The 16,581-nt window shown below is 47.3% G+C and overlaps 1 protein-coding gene across 3 annotated transcripts in view; it reads left to right on the forward strand.

The window, feature by feature from the left end:
• Window positions 1–187: 187 nt before the first annotated feature.
• dennd4b (DENN/MADD domain containing 4B) overlaps window positions 188–16,581 on the forward strand; it is a 35,830-nt gene continuing 19,436 nt past the window's right edge. Inside the window, exons 1-3 of one of the 3 annotated variants that reach the window (XM_018764814.2) lie at window positions 188–444; window positions 15,416–15,730; window positions 15,993–16,245. In XM_018764814.2, coding sequence (XP_018620330.2) covers window positions 15,435–15,730; window positions 15,993–16,245 — 549 coding nt within the window. In that variant the 5' untranslated portion in view covers window positions 188–444; window positions 15,416–15,434. Of the gene's footprint in view, window positions 445–7,993; window positions 8,066–8,176; window positions 8,218–15,415; window positions 15,731–15,992; window positions 16,246–16,581 lie in introns of those variants that run through there. The other 2 variants (XM_018764815.2, XM_018764816.2) reach the window with 2 other exon arrangements.

The raw sequence follows: 16,581 nt of genomic DNA on the forward strand, positions 1-16,581 counted from the left end.
CAGCCAATGGGTCATATGATCAATACCTTGCTTCGTGTAGAAGTACTTCCTGCGGCTCACACGAAGCGGTCTCCTGTTGCGCTTATTGTACATCCACGCCGGCAGTCGTCAGTGTTCGCCTCGCGCACGCGCGCCCCCGGCCCGTTGCCTCTTACGTAGGAGTGCGGAGCTGATGACGAGATCGCGCACTATGCCGCTCTGTCCTCGGTCCGCTACAGACGGAGGCCCGTGTGACCCCTCCCGGCTGTAAAGCCAAGCTCGAGCAAGCGCCTGCATCCTCCTAGCGGTCCGAAGAAACGCGTGCGCGCGCGCGCGCACACACACACACACACACACACTCTCACTCGAGCGCGGATTCGGATGTGCGATGACTCGCTGCACGCTGAGCCGAGGAGGAGATGACATTTACAGAGCGTCGTAGAGAGAGCCAGCCGGGACTTCGAGGTAAGACGCTTCTGTTACCACGCTCTTACCATGTTGTTAGCACGCGGCACACACACACACAGTCCGTCCCGCACTTGTGAGACAGACGCGCTCGGCGGTGATTCCGATGTGACTCTACTTACGACGTCCCTTGCTTGCTGTGGCTGTGCTGCTTCGACTTATTATATTCTGCCTCCTGCGTGCGCGTGCACGCCGTATAGCGAGGCAATCAGCCCTTTACGTGCTATCTCCTGTATGATAGATATGAATGCCGTGTATTAATGGCGGTAACTTAGACCGGGGCCCTGCAACGGTGCAATGAGAACTGTGCTGTGAGTGTGTGTGTGTAGCTGCGTTTCAGGCGTCCGTCCCGCCTGGCGTAAACACTCGCCCGTCACGTCTCTCCCACAACACACGCGCACACACCAGTAGAAATGCCTAGCCGCGCGTGGAGCTCAGGGCTCTCGGAACCGTGTGAAGATTATAAATAAAATGGTGTGACGTCTTATCGTGTGTGTGTGGAATTTAAACGACGGACGGGTAAGCGTGTGAGCTTTCCGGTGCAAATGTCTTTCGTCACACCATCGGTATCCCCCCCCCCCCGGTCCACAGACAGACCCCTCTCGTGACCCGTCGGGGGGGGGGGGAACTCCGTGTCAAAGAAGAAGAGGCTCCTCTCCGCTGTGTTTACCACACACAGTGAGTGCGGGCCTCCATGTTGCGGGAGAAAGAGGCCGCTGCACTCGCCAGCTCTCGGCGTTATTTTGGGTGGCGCGGAAATAATAGAAGGTCACCATCACTATATTGAAAGCGAAGGGGTTCTGCCCGAGGGCGAACCGCACTTATCGCGCGCGTGCGCGTCTCTCCCGCCTCAGTAGGTGTGGTGAAGAAGAAAAGCGGCGGCACTTTCACTTCAGCTTCCGCTGAACTTGTGTGACTGACGGAACTCGCTCGCTCGGCTCAATTTATAGCGTTAAACTGCGCACGGCACTATGTTGGAGTTCAGCATACAAACAAAGTGTGTTGGGTTAAAACGACACTGGGTCTGGAGTCACTTTGCAGCTTTGGTGACACCGAAAACCAGGTCTCACGTGTGTGTGTGTGTGTGTGTGTGTGTGTGTGTCGTCCTGGATGGGGTCGCAGAGCGCAGCCACATGAAGGTGTTTTTCTCAGCTCCAAATGCGGTCCCGAACAGGCAAGGACTTTGGGAATTATTGGTGCTGTTCGGGCAGTGGCTTCCATCCATCTGCAGTCACGTGCATCCTTCTGAGAGCCAGCAAAAAAAAAAAGAGGTTTTGGAAGAATTTGAGGGGTTTCCAGGAAGTTTTCTAAGGCCTCACCCTATGGTATCACTGAAAACAAAACAATGTTCTGTATAAGGTGCATTATGATCGAAGTACAGTTTGGAAGTTGCATGTTAAAAAAAAAAAAAAAAGGTGTTCTCCAGAGTGGACAAAAATGAAAGGCTGGGTCCCAGGAGCCGATAAAACCGTAGCGATCCAGTGGCTGCGAAGCAAATGAAAACTGTACCCTGTACTTAAAGCATCAATTTCCAGAATATCTCCCTACTTTTGAGCAAAAACTTAGCAGTTATCAATACATGGGGGCGCAGTGGCGCAGTGGGTTTGACCGGGTCCTGCTCTCCGGTGGGTCTGGGGTTCGAGTCCCGCTTGGGGTGCCTTGCGATGAACTGGCGTCCCGTCCTGGGTGTGTCCCCCCTCCCCCTCCAGCCTTGAACCCTGTGTTGCTGGGTTAGGCTCCAGCTCCCCGCGACCCCGCATGGGACAAGTGGTTTCAGATGATGTGTGTGTTTGTGTATTATCAATACATGCGAATGTTTCTTCAACTAAAATTATATGTATAGCTAAGAAAATCCTGGGGTAGTCCTTAGGGCTGTTTGAACCCTACTCTGGGTCTAGTACACTTCAAGGTACTTATCTTCAATTGATACGGTAAGAATATCCTGCTGTATAAATGAGTAAATAACTAGAATCTGGTAATCTAACGTTGGATATCACTTTAAACAAATACATCTGTTAAGTAATGGTCAACATTATTATAATAACTGTGGGGACAGTTAGCTAGGTAGTAGTAGTAAGTGTTGGTGTTTTGTTCAGTGTTCTGAATATACAAGAGCTCTAATGTGTTTGAATGTGTGTGTAGCTGAACCTAGTTAACTGTCCCCACGGATGGTGCTGAAATGCCTTGACTTTGGAAGCAGACGTGACTCTGACACTGCCGGCTGGTCAGTCCCAGATGGACCTGCGCTACAGTTCTGCCTTTTTGTGCTCTTTTTGGAGGCACGCGTCTTAAAACTGTCATTCAGTTCTTTGATGGTTCACTGTACGCTATTTAGAAGAGGGCCAGGAAATTTTTACGTTGCGTTTACATTTATTCATTTTTCAGACGCTTTTCTCCGAAGCGACGCACATCTCGGAGGAGGGCGCATTTTATTTAAGGCACAATTTTTTTGTCACTTTTTCCAAAAACAAGTTATGAAGAAACTCTTAGCTTGCCTTTTGGTGGTGTATTACAGATAGATGTTTGAACTGTCACCAAGGGGAAATCACTGTACTATTAGCCTGTTGTACCAAAATACAATAGTGATTGTCAAGATGAAGAGGTAGCCAGATATTTGGAGTTGTTGCAGCTAATCTCACCACTGCTTCTGTTTATAAATATTAACCAGTGTCCCACCATTAGATTTAATTAATTTCCACTTAGAATTTATTTAAAATCTAGCGACTGATATGCAAGCCGTAGAGCTGCCGGCTCTTTCGCCAAAGAGAAAACGCAGCAGGGTGTAACTGTTGCTGTATGGCCTTGTCCCTGCAGCACCTTTTTGCTGACACATCTGCTGTGGGAGGGAGGGCACCTCCAAAATGCCCTTTGCCACCCATCATCCTGAGCTGCTGAGGCGTAAACGAGAACATGGACACACTTGTGTAATTTCCAGTGGCTGTCAAAGTTGATATTTTTTGCTCTTCTATTCGGGGAATAGAATGCAGATCCTTTGAAGCCGCACAGCTTTGGTCGCAGGGTGCCGCAAATGCATTTTCAAAGCGTGGGATTTTTGTCTCCGGAGCCGTAATCCATTCCGTGAGCAGATGTCTCATGGGTGCGTGTCAGTGGGTGAACAGCGCCGGTCTTAGAGCACCGGACTGATTCTAGGTTCACTGTGAACCCTCAGCTACTATCACTAAATGGACATATTCGCTTGCGTACTGTATATCCAGTGGTTGTTCGGTTTGGTGACTTGAACTCAGTTCTTCTGCGAACCGCTGGCGACTAAGGAGACTATAGCTTTGCCCGAGGCAATTCCGCTGGGGGACTAAAATCAATAACAAGTTGACCGATGAGTGTGATTAGGGCCTCATGTCTTTGGTTTAGTGTTCAATGATTAGTGGTGTCGGGGTCCTTGGCTTTCCAAGAACGGGCCTGCAGCTGACTGCCCGTGGGATGTCTCGTGGGTTTTATTCCCGTCTTACCAAAATCTGTGCCCTCGTATTCGGAGCGCTCGAGTCGATTTCTCCCTTACGTGCGATTAAAATCGCACACATGCCATGCATGGGACAAGTCTCTTCTTGTCAGTTGTTGCCGTGAAAAGCGTCTGCCTCCGTCTTCCACAAAGGATGAGGCTACAGCCATAGTCAGGCTGGGGCTTCCTGCAGGTATTGTCCTCTTTGGTGCGGGCAGTGGTGTTTGTTTCTCAAAGACACCGTGGAGTACGTGTGGAGATACGAGGGTACGTGGTCAGTGAAGTTAACGGTGTGATATGGAGCAGGACAGATTGTGCCTTTCGCCCAGTACCACCTGCCACCCTGTTGGCCCGTCTCATTCACTCAGTTTAGGTTCCCTGGTTCTCCTCACCATAGTGCCACAGATGTAGCACAGCGGATTCGAACCTGGGTCTCTGCTGCAATTTATCCAGTCTTTTTTCAAAACGCGTTCTTCTTCCTTGCAGTTTTCTAAATGTTCTTGCCCCCCCCCCCCCCCCAGCCAACCACCGTAGTGCTGTGGCACTGTGAGAAGAGAAGAGCTCTTTTGTGTGCCCGTTGAAGCCCTTTTTCGCATCACAAAGGATTGCATGCTGTTGTAGATGACTCCGTAAAACTAGGGTTATTCACAGTACGTTCTGCGCAGTGGTCAGCTGTCTCTGAGCTCTAAGGAATGTTTTTCAATGTGGATGTTTTAGTTTGCTAAAATGAATGCAAATTTCAGTGTTGGAGTGTCAGGACAAGAAAACAAAATATTTGGGAATTTTCTGTGGTCCTGTAAAAAAGGCCACTTCAGAGTATAATCATCGTATATATTTTTTAATTTTTAGCACTAACAGTTAATAGATCTTTGAACCTATTGTATTAACCAAGCTGATAGGCTTTTTTTTATTTCTTTTTATTATTTGAATCCGTCCACACATTAGCCACTTGTCCTTGTCTTCGTGGAAGAACAGGGTGTGAAGCTGGGTACCACTTGGACACGACACCGACGACACAGTCATTGACTTACGCATTCGAACGCACAAAGGACAATGTAGAGTCACCGGTTTACCTGACACACACATCTCGTGACCAGCGGAGGGAACCGGAGAACCTGGAGAAAACACGAAAGAACGTGCAAACTCCACACAGACCGAGCTGGATTCGAACCCACGGCGAGCTGTGAGGAATCTCTGCTGCTTGCTGCACCACCAGCCTGCAGTATTTTGCAATAAAATAATACTGGTTATCAAGAGCTCCAGGGAAAATGTCACACAAAATGTTATGGTTTTAAAACTTTTCTTCAAAGTCAACATATTGGAAATTTTAAAATTCTCGGCAATAATTGCTGAAGTCATAGGAAAAAAAGACTTAATTGCTTAATCATGTCATTGGTTTAACACTTAAGCTGTATCCCTCTTGTAACCTGTGTTGTAAAAGCTGTACTCTTCAAATAACAATGTTTCGGCAGTCCTGCCTTCCTAGTCCAGCATTTGTGGCTTGGTCATTTGCCAGATGTCGCCAGCCGAGAGGGCTGAGAGGAACTGCTTTGTGGTTTATGTCAACGAAACTGCTTAGCCAGCTGTGCAAACTGCTGGAGGGACATCGGACTCCTCGGATCGGGAAGTGGGGGGTCACGCGGAGGATGTGTGCAGCAAAGTCCAGGTGGGATGCAGAGACACGCAGGTTGCCCACATTGTTCGCAGAGATGACAGGACTGCTATGGACAGTCTGTGAACTCTTTCGGGCGCTGTGCTCAGCAATCCCTTGCCTTGCATCCTTTTGTAATGCTCTCAAAAACGCCTTTACGGTATATGTTGTGTATATATACAGTATATACGTTTAGGTGTGTGTGTGTGTGTGTGTGTGTGTGTGTGTGTGTGATTTATTAGGAAGGGCAATGGGGAATATTCAATTTCAAGTGGTCAAGTAGTGACCGAGTATCCCGGTCGAGACTGGGTTTGGCACCCACGCAAGCGCTGTAGGCTTGTACACGTGGTTTGCGTCGTTTCTCCGCCTGTGCGGTGTGTGCTGGGATACCGGCCTTTGCCGCAGCGTTACTGTGTTTGTGCTCCATGTTCCTTCTCTTTGTGGCCGATTGTTCATTATTGTACTCCCTGCTTCCGTCTACATTACCCTGGTATTCTGCAGTCAACTGTAGCTGTGTCAAAACAGGAACTGGAAAGATGGAAAAGTGTTCGGCGGCAAGATGGATGGAGAAGCGAGACCCAACCGTCCCCTCTTTTATGTGGGTAGTATTTCTGTGTGGTGAACTGGTACGGTCACGCTTCTCCCTGCTAAATGAAACTTGAGGACGAGTCAAAACAAACCTCCTGTTCTTTCTCGGTCCCACTTATCGCTGTCTTTTGGGTTCGAGCCATTCTTACTGTAACCTTTATATCGCTACTACGATTGTCCTGGTACGCACACACACCTGCTCTAATGTGCGTGACGCGCTCGCCGTGTTATGGCAGATTTCTCCGAGCGAACAGACGTCTCCATGCCAGCGTCTGCAGGCCGAATCTGTTCTCCTTCAGGCAGCAGTCTGTCCAGCCTCCTGCGCCCCACACTCGGGTCCGGGACCCGTATTTCTTTCTGAATATGGACACATTTAATAGCGCTGTATTATTTACTAAGCAGACCCCCCCCTTTACAGTGCTCTGGGCTGCCTGTCTAAATGTAGATACTAGATCTGCTATCCTACCATATACTCTACTGTACACAATAGGTCCCCAGTACATCAGACGAAGGCTCCGACAACTGTCGAGGTTTCCCAGGCCGGCTGCGTGTCCCTGTGAATGTGCTTGTCCAGATATTAAAATGTCGCTGGATTTTTGTTCTGCTGTTAGTGTTCACTTTATTATTCTTTTACTGTGATTTGTAGATTATATCTGGATTTACTGTCAGTTTTTGCCCTTTTTGAGTCATGTCAGCCTGTTCGCTGCGATTGTGTGTATAGTGGTTAGAGCTTAGCTTTTGCAAAACCATGGTCTGTCTCCGTACTCGATCATTTTCATACCACTTAAATCGCTCCGCATGAATATCATGTGGGTTGTACCCAACTAAATCTAAGTGGATGATTGATTTTTTTTTTTTTTTTTTTTTTGTCCTTAGGTGCTTACCGGTTTGCAGTTGTTTATATCCGCATGGTTGGGGTTTGAAACTGGTCACAGGCCTGCGTTCGCACACCCACGGTCGCTGGTTAATGGTCCTGTTCCTGGGATGGGGCTCCGTGCTGTTCGTTCCTGGAGCTGAAACGTGGTGAGGAAGCGAGAAGGAGAAGCCTCGGGCTTGCGAGCTCTTGGAGCTCCTGGTGCACGAAGCCGCCTGACTGCTGGGATGGGGGACGCCGCAGCTCGGCCCGCAAAGCCCAGACGAGCGGGTGGCAACCTGCAGGGGACATCATCAAGGGCTTCTTGAACACCACGAAATCAAAAGCCTACGCAGGGAAAGCAAACCGGATACCGAGCGTCGGTCGTTCCAATTCGTCACTGAGGACATTTTCAAAATTTGAGTCGTTTCGGCTCTTCTGCAGTAACGTTTTAGATGTATTCCATTGAGTGTTCATGTTATCGCGTTAAATGCATGAACTTTACACACTAATGTCTTGTTTCTGTCTTGTGATGGTTTTTTTTTTTTTTTATTATTATTATAAAATTCATAAGGTCTAGCATAGGTTAAGATGCGATATCCACAAGACACATTTTACCTATTGACCAGATCAGATCCACGAGAGTCTGCTGTCTCCTCTGGGAATCTGAATCCTTTTCTGTAGGTAGGTTCACTATTGCCTGTTTGTCCTTGCTTCCTCCTGCTGGATTTATATTTATGCCGAATTTGGATTGAAGGTTAATTACAGTAATAGATCCTGAATGGTTTTAACGGGCGAAGAAGGTAAAGATACTGCGTTGCCGTTATTACCATGCCGTGTAGAATCCTTCCTCTACCTGTGAACGGAGAAAGACCGCTGTGGTGTCTGTCCTCCAGTCTCTTTATTTCTGAGGGGTATTTCTGAAGAGGCTTAAAATAGAGGCGCCCCCCCTGGAAATAGCTGTTTCCCAGGAGTGCTGACAGTCAGAGGCACTGCAGCCACGTGTCCTGCCAGACGCCACTGGAGCAGAATCGGTCACATTTGAGCCAGAAGTGGGCCACCATGAGCACCGGTGAGACTGTCCCCCCTTCACAAGCGTCTGCGAATGTGACTTTGGCTGAACTGGACACTGATGTCACCGGGATTTTGAGAACCGCGAGCGCTGCAGGGCCGGGAGGTCTTTGAGGAGATACTGTGAAACGGCAGGGTTAGTGGAATCGGGAGGTTGGTTACTCGTATGTGCCGAAACGCCGACCGGGCTGCTCCTTTTCTCTCTCCGCCATTGATTTGCTTTACTTTGGAAAACATGTGGGAGTTAAAAATGTGTGATCGGAGGTCATCAGTAATGGAGTTTTGTCTGCCGTGCTTTCGGCGCTTACGAGTGTGCTTGGCCCAGAGGAGAGCACTGAAAAAACAAAGTTGGCGAAGCTGTTCTCGCTGTGTCGAGGACCTGCTGTGCTGCCGAGGCGGAGGTCATCGCTGGCTGTTTTTGTTGACGACCAGCCAGAAGCAAAGGGGTCGAAGCACTCTTTAAAACATTTGTTTGCGCGCATGGATTCCCCCTGCGCCGTGCGCTCACCAGCCAGAGCGTTGCGACATCGGCGAAGAGACGTTTAAAGGGTAGTTGGCAAATCTTGGCACTGACTCAAAAATTAGCAGCGATTGTGGATTCGCTTGGTTGAAATAAACAGCTCGGTGCCCTGACGCCTTCACTGCTTATCGCTCTCTTTCCTCTCAGTATACTCGTTGTGCTCTGCCTTTGTCATCCGCGTGCCTCAGTTGTGCATTTTTGAATAGGGTTGGGTGTTGACGCTACTGGAAATGCTCGAGTCTTGCTCTTATGTCACTGATGAAGGTGATGTCATTTTCGGTCGTCCAGTTAACTGCCGTTCGCGCGTACGGCCCGGCCGCGTTTTGCTTCTGCTCTCCAGTTCCTCTCTCTCGGGGTGGCTGTGCGCCGGGCGACATCACGTGCCCTGCTCACAATGAGACACTGTGGGCCACCCAGGCTCCCGTGAGAATGCCATTGTTGTGATGGCCCCGCATCGACGCTGGAGTTGTTGTACCGGCTGGGCATATCCCTCGATTCCTTTATTCAGCCATTTCTCTGTCACGCTGAATGCCCCCTCTGTCCACCGCACGGGCTGGACCGCAAACCTTGGCGCTGTGACGGGCCGAAGGCCGTCCCTCATTTGCATTGATCAGGGCGAGTCTGAATCACTAAGGTACTGTACCAGACCCCGTGTGAAGGCCTCGTTACCTAATTGGTTTTCGGTTCCAGAATCCCGGAGAAGCTCACGCGCACGTGCTCTGCCACGTACGCAGGGCCCCGCAAGTTTTGAACGATTAAGTGTAGCTTTTGGTGACCCTTTCATTATTTTTGATTATTATTCAGACTTATTTTGACCCGTTTTCCTGACTATTTTAAGTCTTTTATGGTTTAATTGCTGTGCCGCATCTAAAGGACCGTTCATAGCGTTGTGGTTAGAGCTGCTGCCTTTGGACCCAAAGTTCTCAGGTTCAAGTCGCATCTTCAGCTTACTGTTTGACGCTACGCGTGTCCGAGTCGCTACCCTGTGGTGGACTCACACGGGGTGTACCTTGACTTGCTTTGCACCCTGTGCTTCCAGGATAGGCTTCACTGCTTGTAACCCTGTCTTGGAGAAGTGGTTAATAATAGTGAGTGAGTGAGTGTTGCACTGGAGTCCCATCAAGTGTACCATACCATGCCTTGCACCCTGTGGTTCTGGGATAAGCTCTGGAGTACTGCAGTCCTGCATTGTACATGTTATTGATAGTGGCTGGATGAATGGAAATGATGCAGAGTAGTTTTTATTATAGCTTTTACAGAATCTACGCCATGATTAAATTGAGGGACATCTGTATTGCGCAGCTCTTATTGATTCTGACTTGGTGATAAGTGCTTTTTCTATAGTAATTTGTCAGATAAAATCTCAGATGCATGAATAAATGGCTTCCCCCCCCCATCTGCCATGGCTATGGATGAGCTTTTGTATGGCGTTATGTCACAGATTTTTGATGTCGGTTTTGCATCTGAAGATTTTGATTCCTTGCTTTTTTGGTCTCTTAATATGAGGCTTTTCATGGAACTAACAATGCACTACTGTCCCCAAAACCACATTGTTGTGTTATAGTGAGGAAATTGCAAAATTTGACTTGTTGCACAAAGGTGTAAAACAAAATAATTCTAATAATATCCTGATATACTGGCATAGAGTATATTAGAATATAACAGGACGAAATTGGGGCACTGAACAAAATCTGAGAAAACCTGCATTTTCAACCCAAATTAAAATGAGACTAGGGCTGTCACTATCGATTATTTTGGTAATCGAGTAATCGGCTAATTCTTTTGGCGAGTAATCGAGTAATTGTTTTTTAATTCACAATAAAAATAGAATCAAGTGAACAGTAACATATCATGCTTTGCATTTCAAAATTGAAAATAAAGCCATGGTTAATTTTTGTAAGGGTTATAATTCCTTGATTTGTGTGATTAGTAACCATCAAACATGCTAACCCAAGCGGGAGTTTATGAGTTATGAAATCGCGACGAAAAGTAATGTGAACATTTTTAAATGTGGATATATTCACACCTTGACTTCACATTTCATTAGAGTTTATCATCATCTACATTCCATTAAATTGTGCTCTCTGACGGGCGTTTAAGTGGTGAGACTCTTTATGATGCAAATATACATATATCATGTTCGGTCTTGTGTTTAAAACGGCGCGCAAATTAAGAGTGTTCAAAATGACTAAAGTGAACTTACCGTGCTGTTATTGTATTTAAGTTGGTTTTTGCACAGACTGCAGACAACTATCTTATTCTTTTCTTCTAATGTGAAGCGTTCCCACACCGTTGACATTTTTTGCCGTTTTTTGCACGGACCCTCGTCTGTGCACCGCCGCCTTTCCGCCATTTTGCCGAGTACTCGACGTGGCAAATTGTACTCGAAGATTTTTTAAAACCGGGTACTCGAAATTAATCGAGTAATCGTGACAGCCCTGAACGAGAGACTATAGGCAACCTGATATTTGTTGCGATCTCGTCCTCTCGTAGGGCAGGTGGGTCAGATTTGAAGGCCCCTGTGACTTTTGAATGTGAGTTAGAGCCTGAACTTTACCCAAAGCGCATGCTCACATATCAGACACGGGATTTATTGGGAGACTGTGCTGTGGGCTGGCCGAGGACTGCAGGGTCAAGGTTGCTGTAGGATGACTCCTTATTTCTCACATTAACTTGTCTGATTTGACTAGATTCTCTACTGATACAATTGTTTGACTTGTGCACCGTGTTCTGCTTAAAGTATGTACTACGCTTGCTCCGCAAATTACGAACGAAGGAGCTACAGATTTTCAGATTTGATTTTAAAGAAATTGCATACTCGCATACCCCCCCACACACACACATTTTCTTCAATTGTCCTGTTACCATGGAAACCAAAGCGGAGATGATAAACAAAGCTGAAGTTGCCAAGATGAGTAAATGTTGCACATGAATAAGTCAACAATTGGGAATGAATAGCAATTTGTAAAGATGACATTTTTATTATGAGTGATTTTAAACTAGATTTAAATGCAGCACAAAGTTAATAGTGTTACAGTGTACTTTATTATAGCTATGTCTCGAGTTTGTACAGAACCTAACCCCATACAGAAATTGGGAATTACTGTATATATTCCCAATGTAGAATTCCCACAAGCTTGTATTTATTGTGACTTTATTGTGGTTAAAGTTGCTTTGGAGCTATAAACAAAATGACATGCAAACACTTTTCTTCCAGATAGTAATTTGAGGATCTAGTGTACATTAAATACATTAATTTCTTGTAAATATTCTGTAAATGGGGGTGTGGTGGTGCAGCAGGTTTGGCCAGGTTCTTCTCTCTGGTGGGTCTAGGGTTTGTCCCGCTTGGGGTGCCTTGTGATGGACTGGCATCCCGTCCTGGGTGTGTCCCTTCCCTCTCCAGCCTCACGCCCTGCGTTGCTGGGTTAGGGTTAGACTCCGGCTCGTCGTGACCCCGCTTGGGGCAAGCGGTTTCAGACGATGTGTGTGTGTGTGTGTGTGTGTGTGTGTGTGTGTGTATTCTGTAGACTAAGCTGGAAAAGTTTCCTTACATTATAAAGACAAATTTGAAGGGCTATATTAAAAAAAAAAAAAAATTAAGTCAAACTGATTATTTAAAACACGAGTCTCCTAAGCATGGGAATGCTACCATTCTTGATCAGCATAGAGGGAACCTTGGCAGATGTAGGACTCTGACCTGCGTGTTGTGTCTCGGTCACGTCGCCTCTCTAACACGTGGGCTGCTTGGCTGCTCTCTGTGGTCCAGTGTGATGTGAATGTACATTTCAAAGCAGTTTGCAGTAACCTGTCAAGAAGTAAAAAGGGCTCCAGTAGATGTGCTCAAGATAGTTCTTTGGTTTTCTGTGGACATATGATGAAATGGGAGCATTTCACATTTACTTGTTTTGGCTTGATGTTTTCCATCATTTTGAGCGATCTTTGACACTAGACCACTTGGTAAAAAGTCTTAAGTTATATTTCTGTTCTGTTGGACTTTAGATGCAAACTTTGCATTTTGTTACATTCTGGCTGACTTTTTAATGTGGGAATAGTTTTGATGCTTTGTTTCCTCAAACAGTTTTGTTTTTTGTGTTATGTGCCTTTTTGCAGATTATAACTGAAAGATGACAGTGAGTTTGTAGGTTATGGGTACAGCTTTTTAATATAATTCTGTTCATACCCCTAGTCTAGTTTTCGCCAGTTTTTGCACCATGGTTTTCGTCCCAAATTTAATTTTGGCTGATTTGGTATGGGTTTTGACTGTCTGCATTTTGTGTGCTTATAAGAAAAAACGCATATAATATTATAAACACAATGGATTGTTATGTACTGTTGAGACCAGTTAAACTGGAGAAGTGGACTGGAATTGAAGTCAGCTGAAACCACTCACCGGGAAGTGAGTCTGACAGACCACATTTGCAGGTTCGTAGGCGCTGGCCGTTGAAGCAACCGGCCAACATGTCCCGAAGGAGTTAAAGCCAAGTTCCACGCAACTCGGCCGCAGCTCGCAAGTGACGTCACGGGTAACGCTGCTTAAACTGCAACCGCTCTGCGACTCGCGGGCCACTGCCAGAACGCAACATCGCAATGGAACACACTGGAGCTCAGTTCTGTGTCAGCATGCAAATGTAGCAGACAGCATGGTTGAAGCAGCTGCCTTCAGATCCAAAGGTCTCGGGTTCGAATCCCACCTCCTTCTGTAGTGCCCTTGGGCAAGCTGCTTACCCTGAAATTGCTACGGTGAAAATGACCCTGCTGCATACACGGATAAATCATTGTAAGTAGTTGCACTGGAGAGAAGTGCCAGCTGAATGAATACGTGTAGGAAGGAGGTTATAATAACAAAAATGTTAAATGGAAGCAGTCCTCTTGCTATAGATGGCTTGTGTGTTCGTGATGCCTGTATGCCGTCGTTACGGTAAAATTTTTTAAAACAGGAAAACATTGCATGGTACTGCAGATTCGGTGGACTCAACACAGCATTAACGTTGCATATGGCACTAACGCCCTCACTGACTGAGCCGCCCGGGTGCTGAGTTTGTAGATTTGGAGCTTAGAGTTGGGCCTCCTCCCCCCTTCTTCCCCTTAGAAAGTGACAGAGCAGCAGGGAGACTTCCCGTGCTCCACGGCAATGGTTCCCCCGCCGCAAACTTGATCATCGCTGTTGCTAAATGCGGCCTTGTAGGAGCAGGAATACTGACCTGTACTGACCCCGCAGCCAGCTCTTCCTGGAAGAAAAGGTGTTGTCACCACGGAAATCCCCGTTACTACCGGCAACGCGCTGACACGTGTGCGTGGTGCCTGACAGGAAATGGGCAGCCCGAGTTAACTTCCTGTTTTGACACTAGTCACATCTTCCTTTCTCCACTCGACGTTATGGGAGGGTTTCGCACATCACGTTCGGCGGCCTCTTCTACCCAAGGACAAAGAGTTGATAAGAGCAACCCGAAGACGTGGAGCTTCGTGTGAACGGAAGTGTTTACTGAACGTTGCAATAGCACAAATTTTGAATTTGTGTGACTGATGTGGCGAAATGTGCGGTGGCTTTTTTTTTTTTTTTTCCTCCTCCCTTCTTCTTCTTCCTAGTTTGTTCATGAAAACTGACTCAACGGGATCCTCTTTTTGACCGGCTTCGTTGCTCTATCAAACGGCCCATTGTAAAACAAAACAAGGAACCGCTTATTTACGCGTGCCGAAAATCCTTGTGTTGCGAACGCAAGGGAATTGCATGGGGGACGAACGACCGAGTTTCGGGTTATTTGGAATCGTTTCGAAAGTATCCATCCTAACGCGTACGCAGCTGCAGCTGTGATGGAGGAACAGGTAGTGGCACAGTGTCAAGGTGTCCGCAAAATGTGGCCCGTCACATGTCCCTTTGTATCAGGCCAACAGTTTCAGTGCAACCTGAAGGACTAAAAGAGTTTCTCATCTAGTATTTTTATTCGGGTAGTCTGAGCACGCCGGCAGTGTCCCGAGTGCTACGTTAATTGCGGCGGGGGTACGTGGGCCCTTTAACGTCTCGTCTTCATGATGCAATTTTTTATTATTATTATTTGTAATTTTTTTTTGCTTCTGGAACTGCTGATGAAATGATACAGTACCTGTCAAGCACCTGTGTTTCCGGGAATCGCTGCAGAGGAGCTGGGAAGACGTGTTGGTTGGTGTGATGTAACCTGTGAGCTGAACGCCTTCTTTAAAAAAAGCATACTTAACCTTTTGACTTGTACTGTACGCTGTGTTGCCGTGAGGGCGAGTGGTCCTTCTCCACAAGCCACAACTCACTGTCTAGTGATCAGCTTTTTGCTTCGTCAGCTGACTAATCAAGTCATCGATCAGACTTAAAATGCTCCTTACTGTAATCAACTAAAGAGCAGTCCTCTTTCCCACAGTGGATGTTCTCCTCTAGCGTTTTGCTACCAACTATAAAATGAAATTGTTTGCTGTCTTGATGAAGTGATGTGATGACTCCTGGTTTTTTTTTTTTCCCCCCCTGATCAGGTGTTCCTGTCCACATCTCATAGCGATCTCTAAAGTTTCCACCTTGGCAGCTGCGCTTTGTGGGGCCGTTGCTCTAACGACATTCACTCTATTGTCATTTTGACATGAAGACCTGTTACACGATGGCCATTTTTTAAGCGCTCGGTCAAAACCGTGCGCTCTCCTGCGCCGTAATATTAGACATATATTTTTCTCTTAATATTTACCTGTGTTTCGGACAAAGTGCGTCGTATCTACGCTGAATTGCCTCCTGTTGTGAGCTGTCTCGCTGTGTACCCAATTTGTTTCTCATTCCCTCCCTCTTTCCTGCGTCTTCCCTCTCTTCCTCTCCAGTGGCGGGCAGGCAGGAGGCATGACAGAGGAGAAATGCCCGCAGCTGGTGGACTACTTTGTGGTGGCTGGGCTGGAGGGGGGCTCGGCCCAGCTGGATGAGGAGGGACAGCAGCGCGGGGGCCGAGTGGTGGAGCCAGTGACAGATTTGGCAGTGATTGCACGGGGGCTGGGGGAGGAGGTGCCCGAGGGCTTCACCTGCATCGAGAAAACCCAGGGAGGTCATCCGGCTGAACTGAGTGCAGGACTCATCAACAACCCCCATATGTACCTCTGCTACAGGAGAGGCCATGACAAACCCCCCATCCTGGATCTTGGGTGGGTGAGGGGCTCTGTGTAGTTCAGCAAATAGTGTGTTCAGATAATGCTCTTTAGCTAATGATGAAGGACTTTTGGTACCTCAGTAAGGGCCCTCACTTTCTGTTAATTTCCAGTGTGTGTCCCTGATTGATTCCATGAATGCATAGCATTAGACTTGTTAGTGATTGATGGTCTAGATTTAGTGCCGCCCAACGTAAGGGATTGCTGGTGGGGCATCAGCTCATCTTGAGCATGTACCTGCTGTCCACCCCTTCTCTAGGGTGCACTATGAGGGAAAGGAGCCCACCAAACCTGGATGGCGTGTCATTGAGACCACCCCTTACAGCCGCTCTGCTAGCTTGAGCTCGGGCGGGCCCACCACGCACCGCACCTTCCTGATGTATCGACGGGCCCCCGACTCCCAGGCACTGAACACGCTGGGCATCACTGACATTTCCCTTGTTATGCCCAGCAAAGGCGAGACCGCGCCCCACACCTTCTGCAGAGTGGACAAGAACCTCAACACTGGCATGGTGAGGTCCTTGATGTCCTGCTGTTGGCAGCTGTAGTAGCTGTTAGCTTGGTGGTTAAGGACATGGACATGTAAACCCAAGACACACTAGAGGGGTGTAACTTTTGTACCCTTAAATAGCTGAAAAATATGCAGCTGCATTTTTCATATGTTTTGTATTCTTTGCTTTTTTTTGTGGGCAGCAGGTGGCGTAGTGGTTAGGGTTCCTGCCTCTGGACTTGAGGGTTGGAAGTTTGAATCCCACCTCCTGCGGTAATGCTGTTAAGCAAAGTACTTACCCTGAATTGCTCTGGTAAAAATTACCCTGATATATAAATGGGTAAATTGCTGTAAGCAG

The sequence above is a fragment of the Scleropages formosus genome, chromosome 18 (genome assembly GCF_900964775.1).
Source record: "Scleropages formosus chromosome 18, fSclFor1.1, whole genome shotgun sequence".
NCBI lineage: Eukaryota > Metazoa > Chordata > Actinopteri > Osteoglossiformes > Osteoglossidae > Scleropages > Scleropages formosus.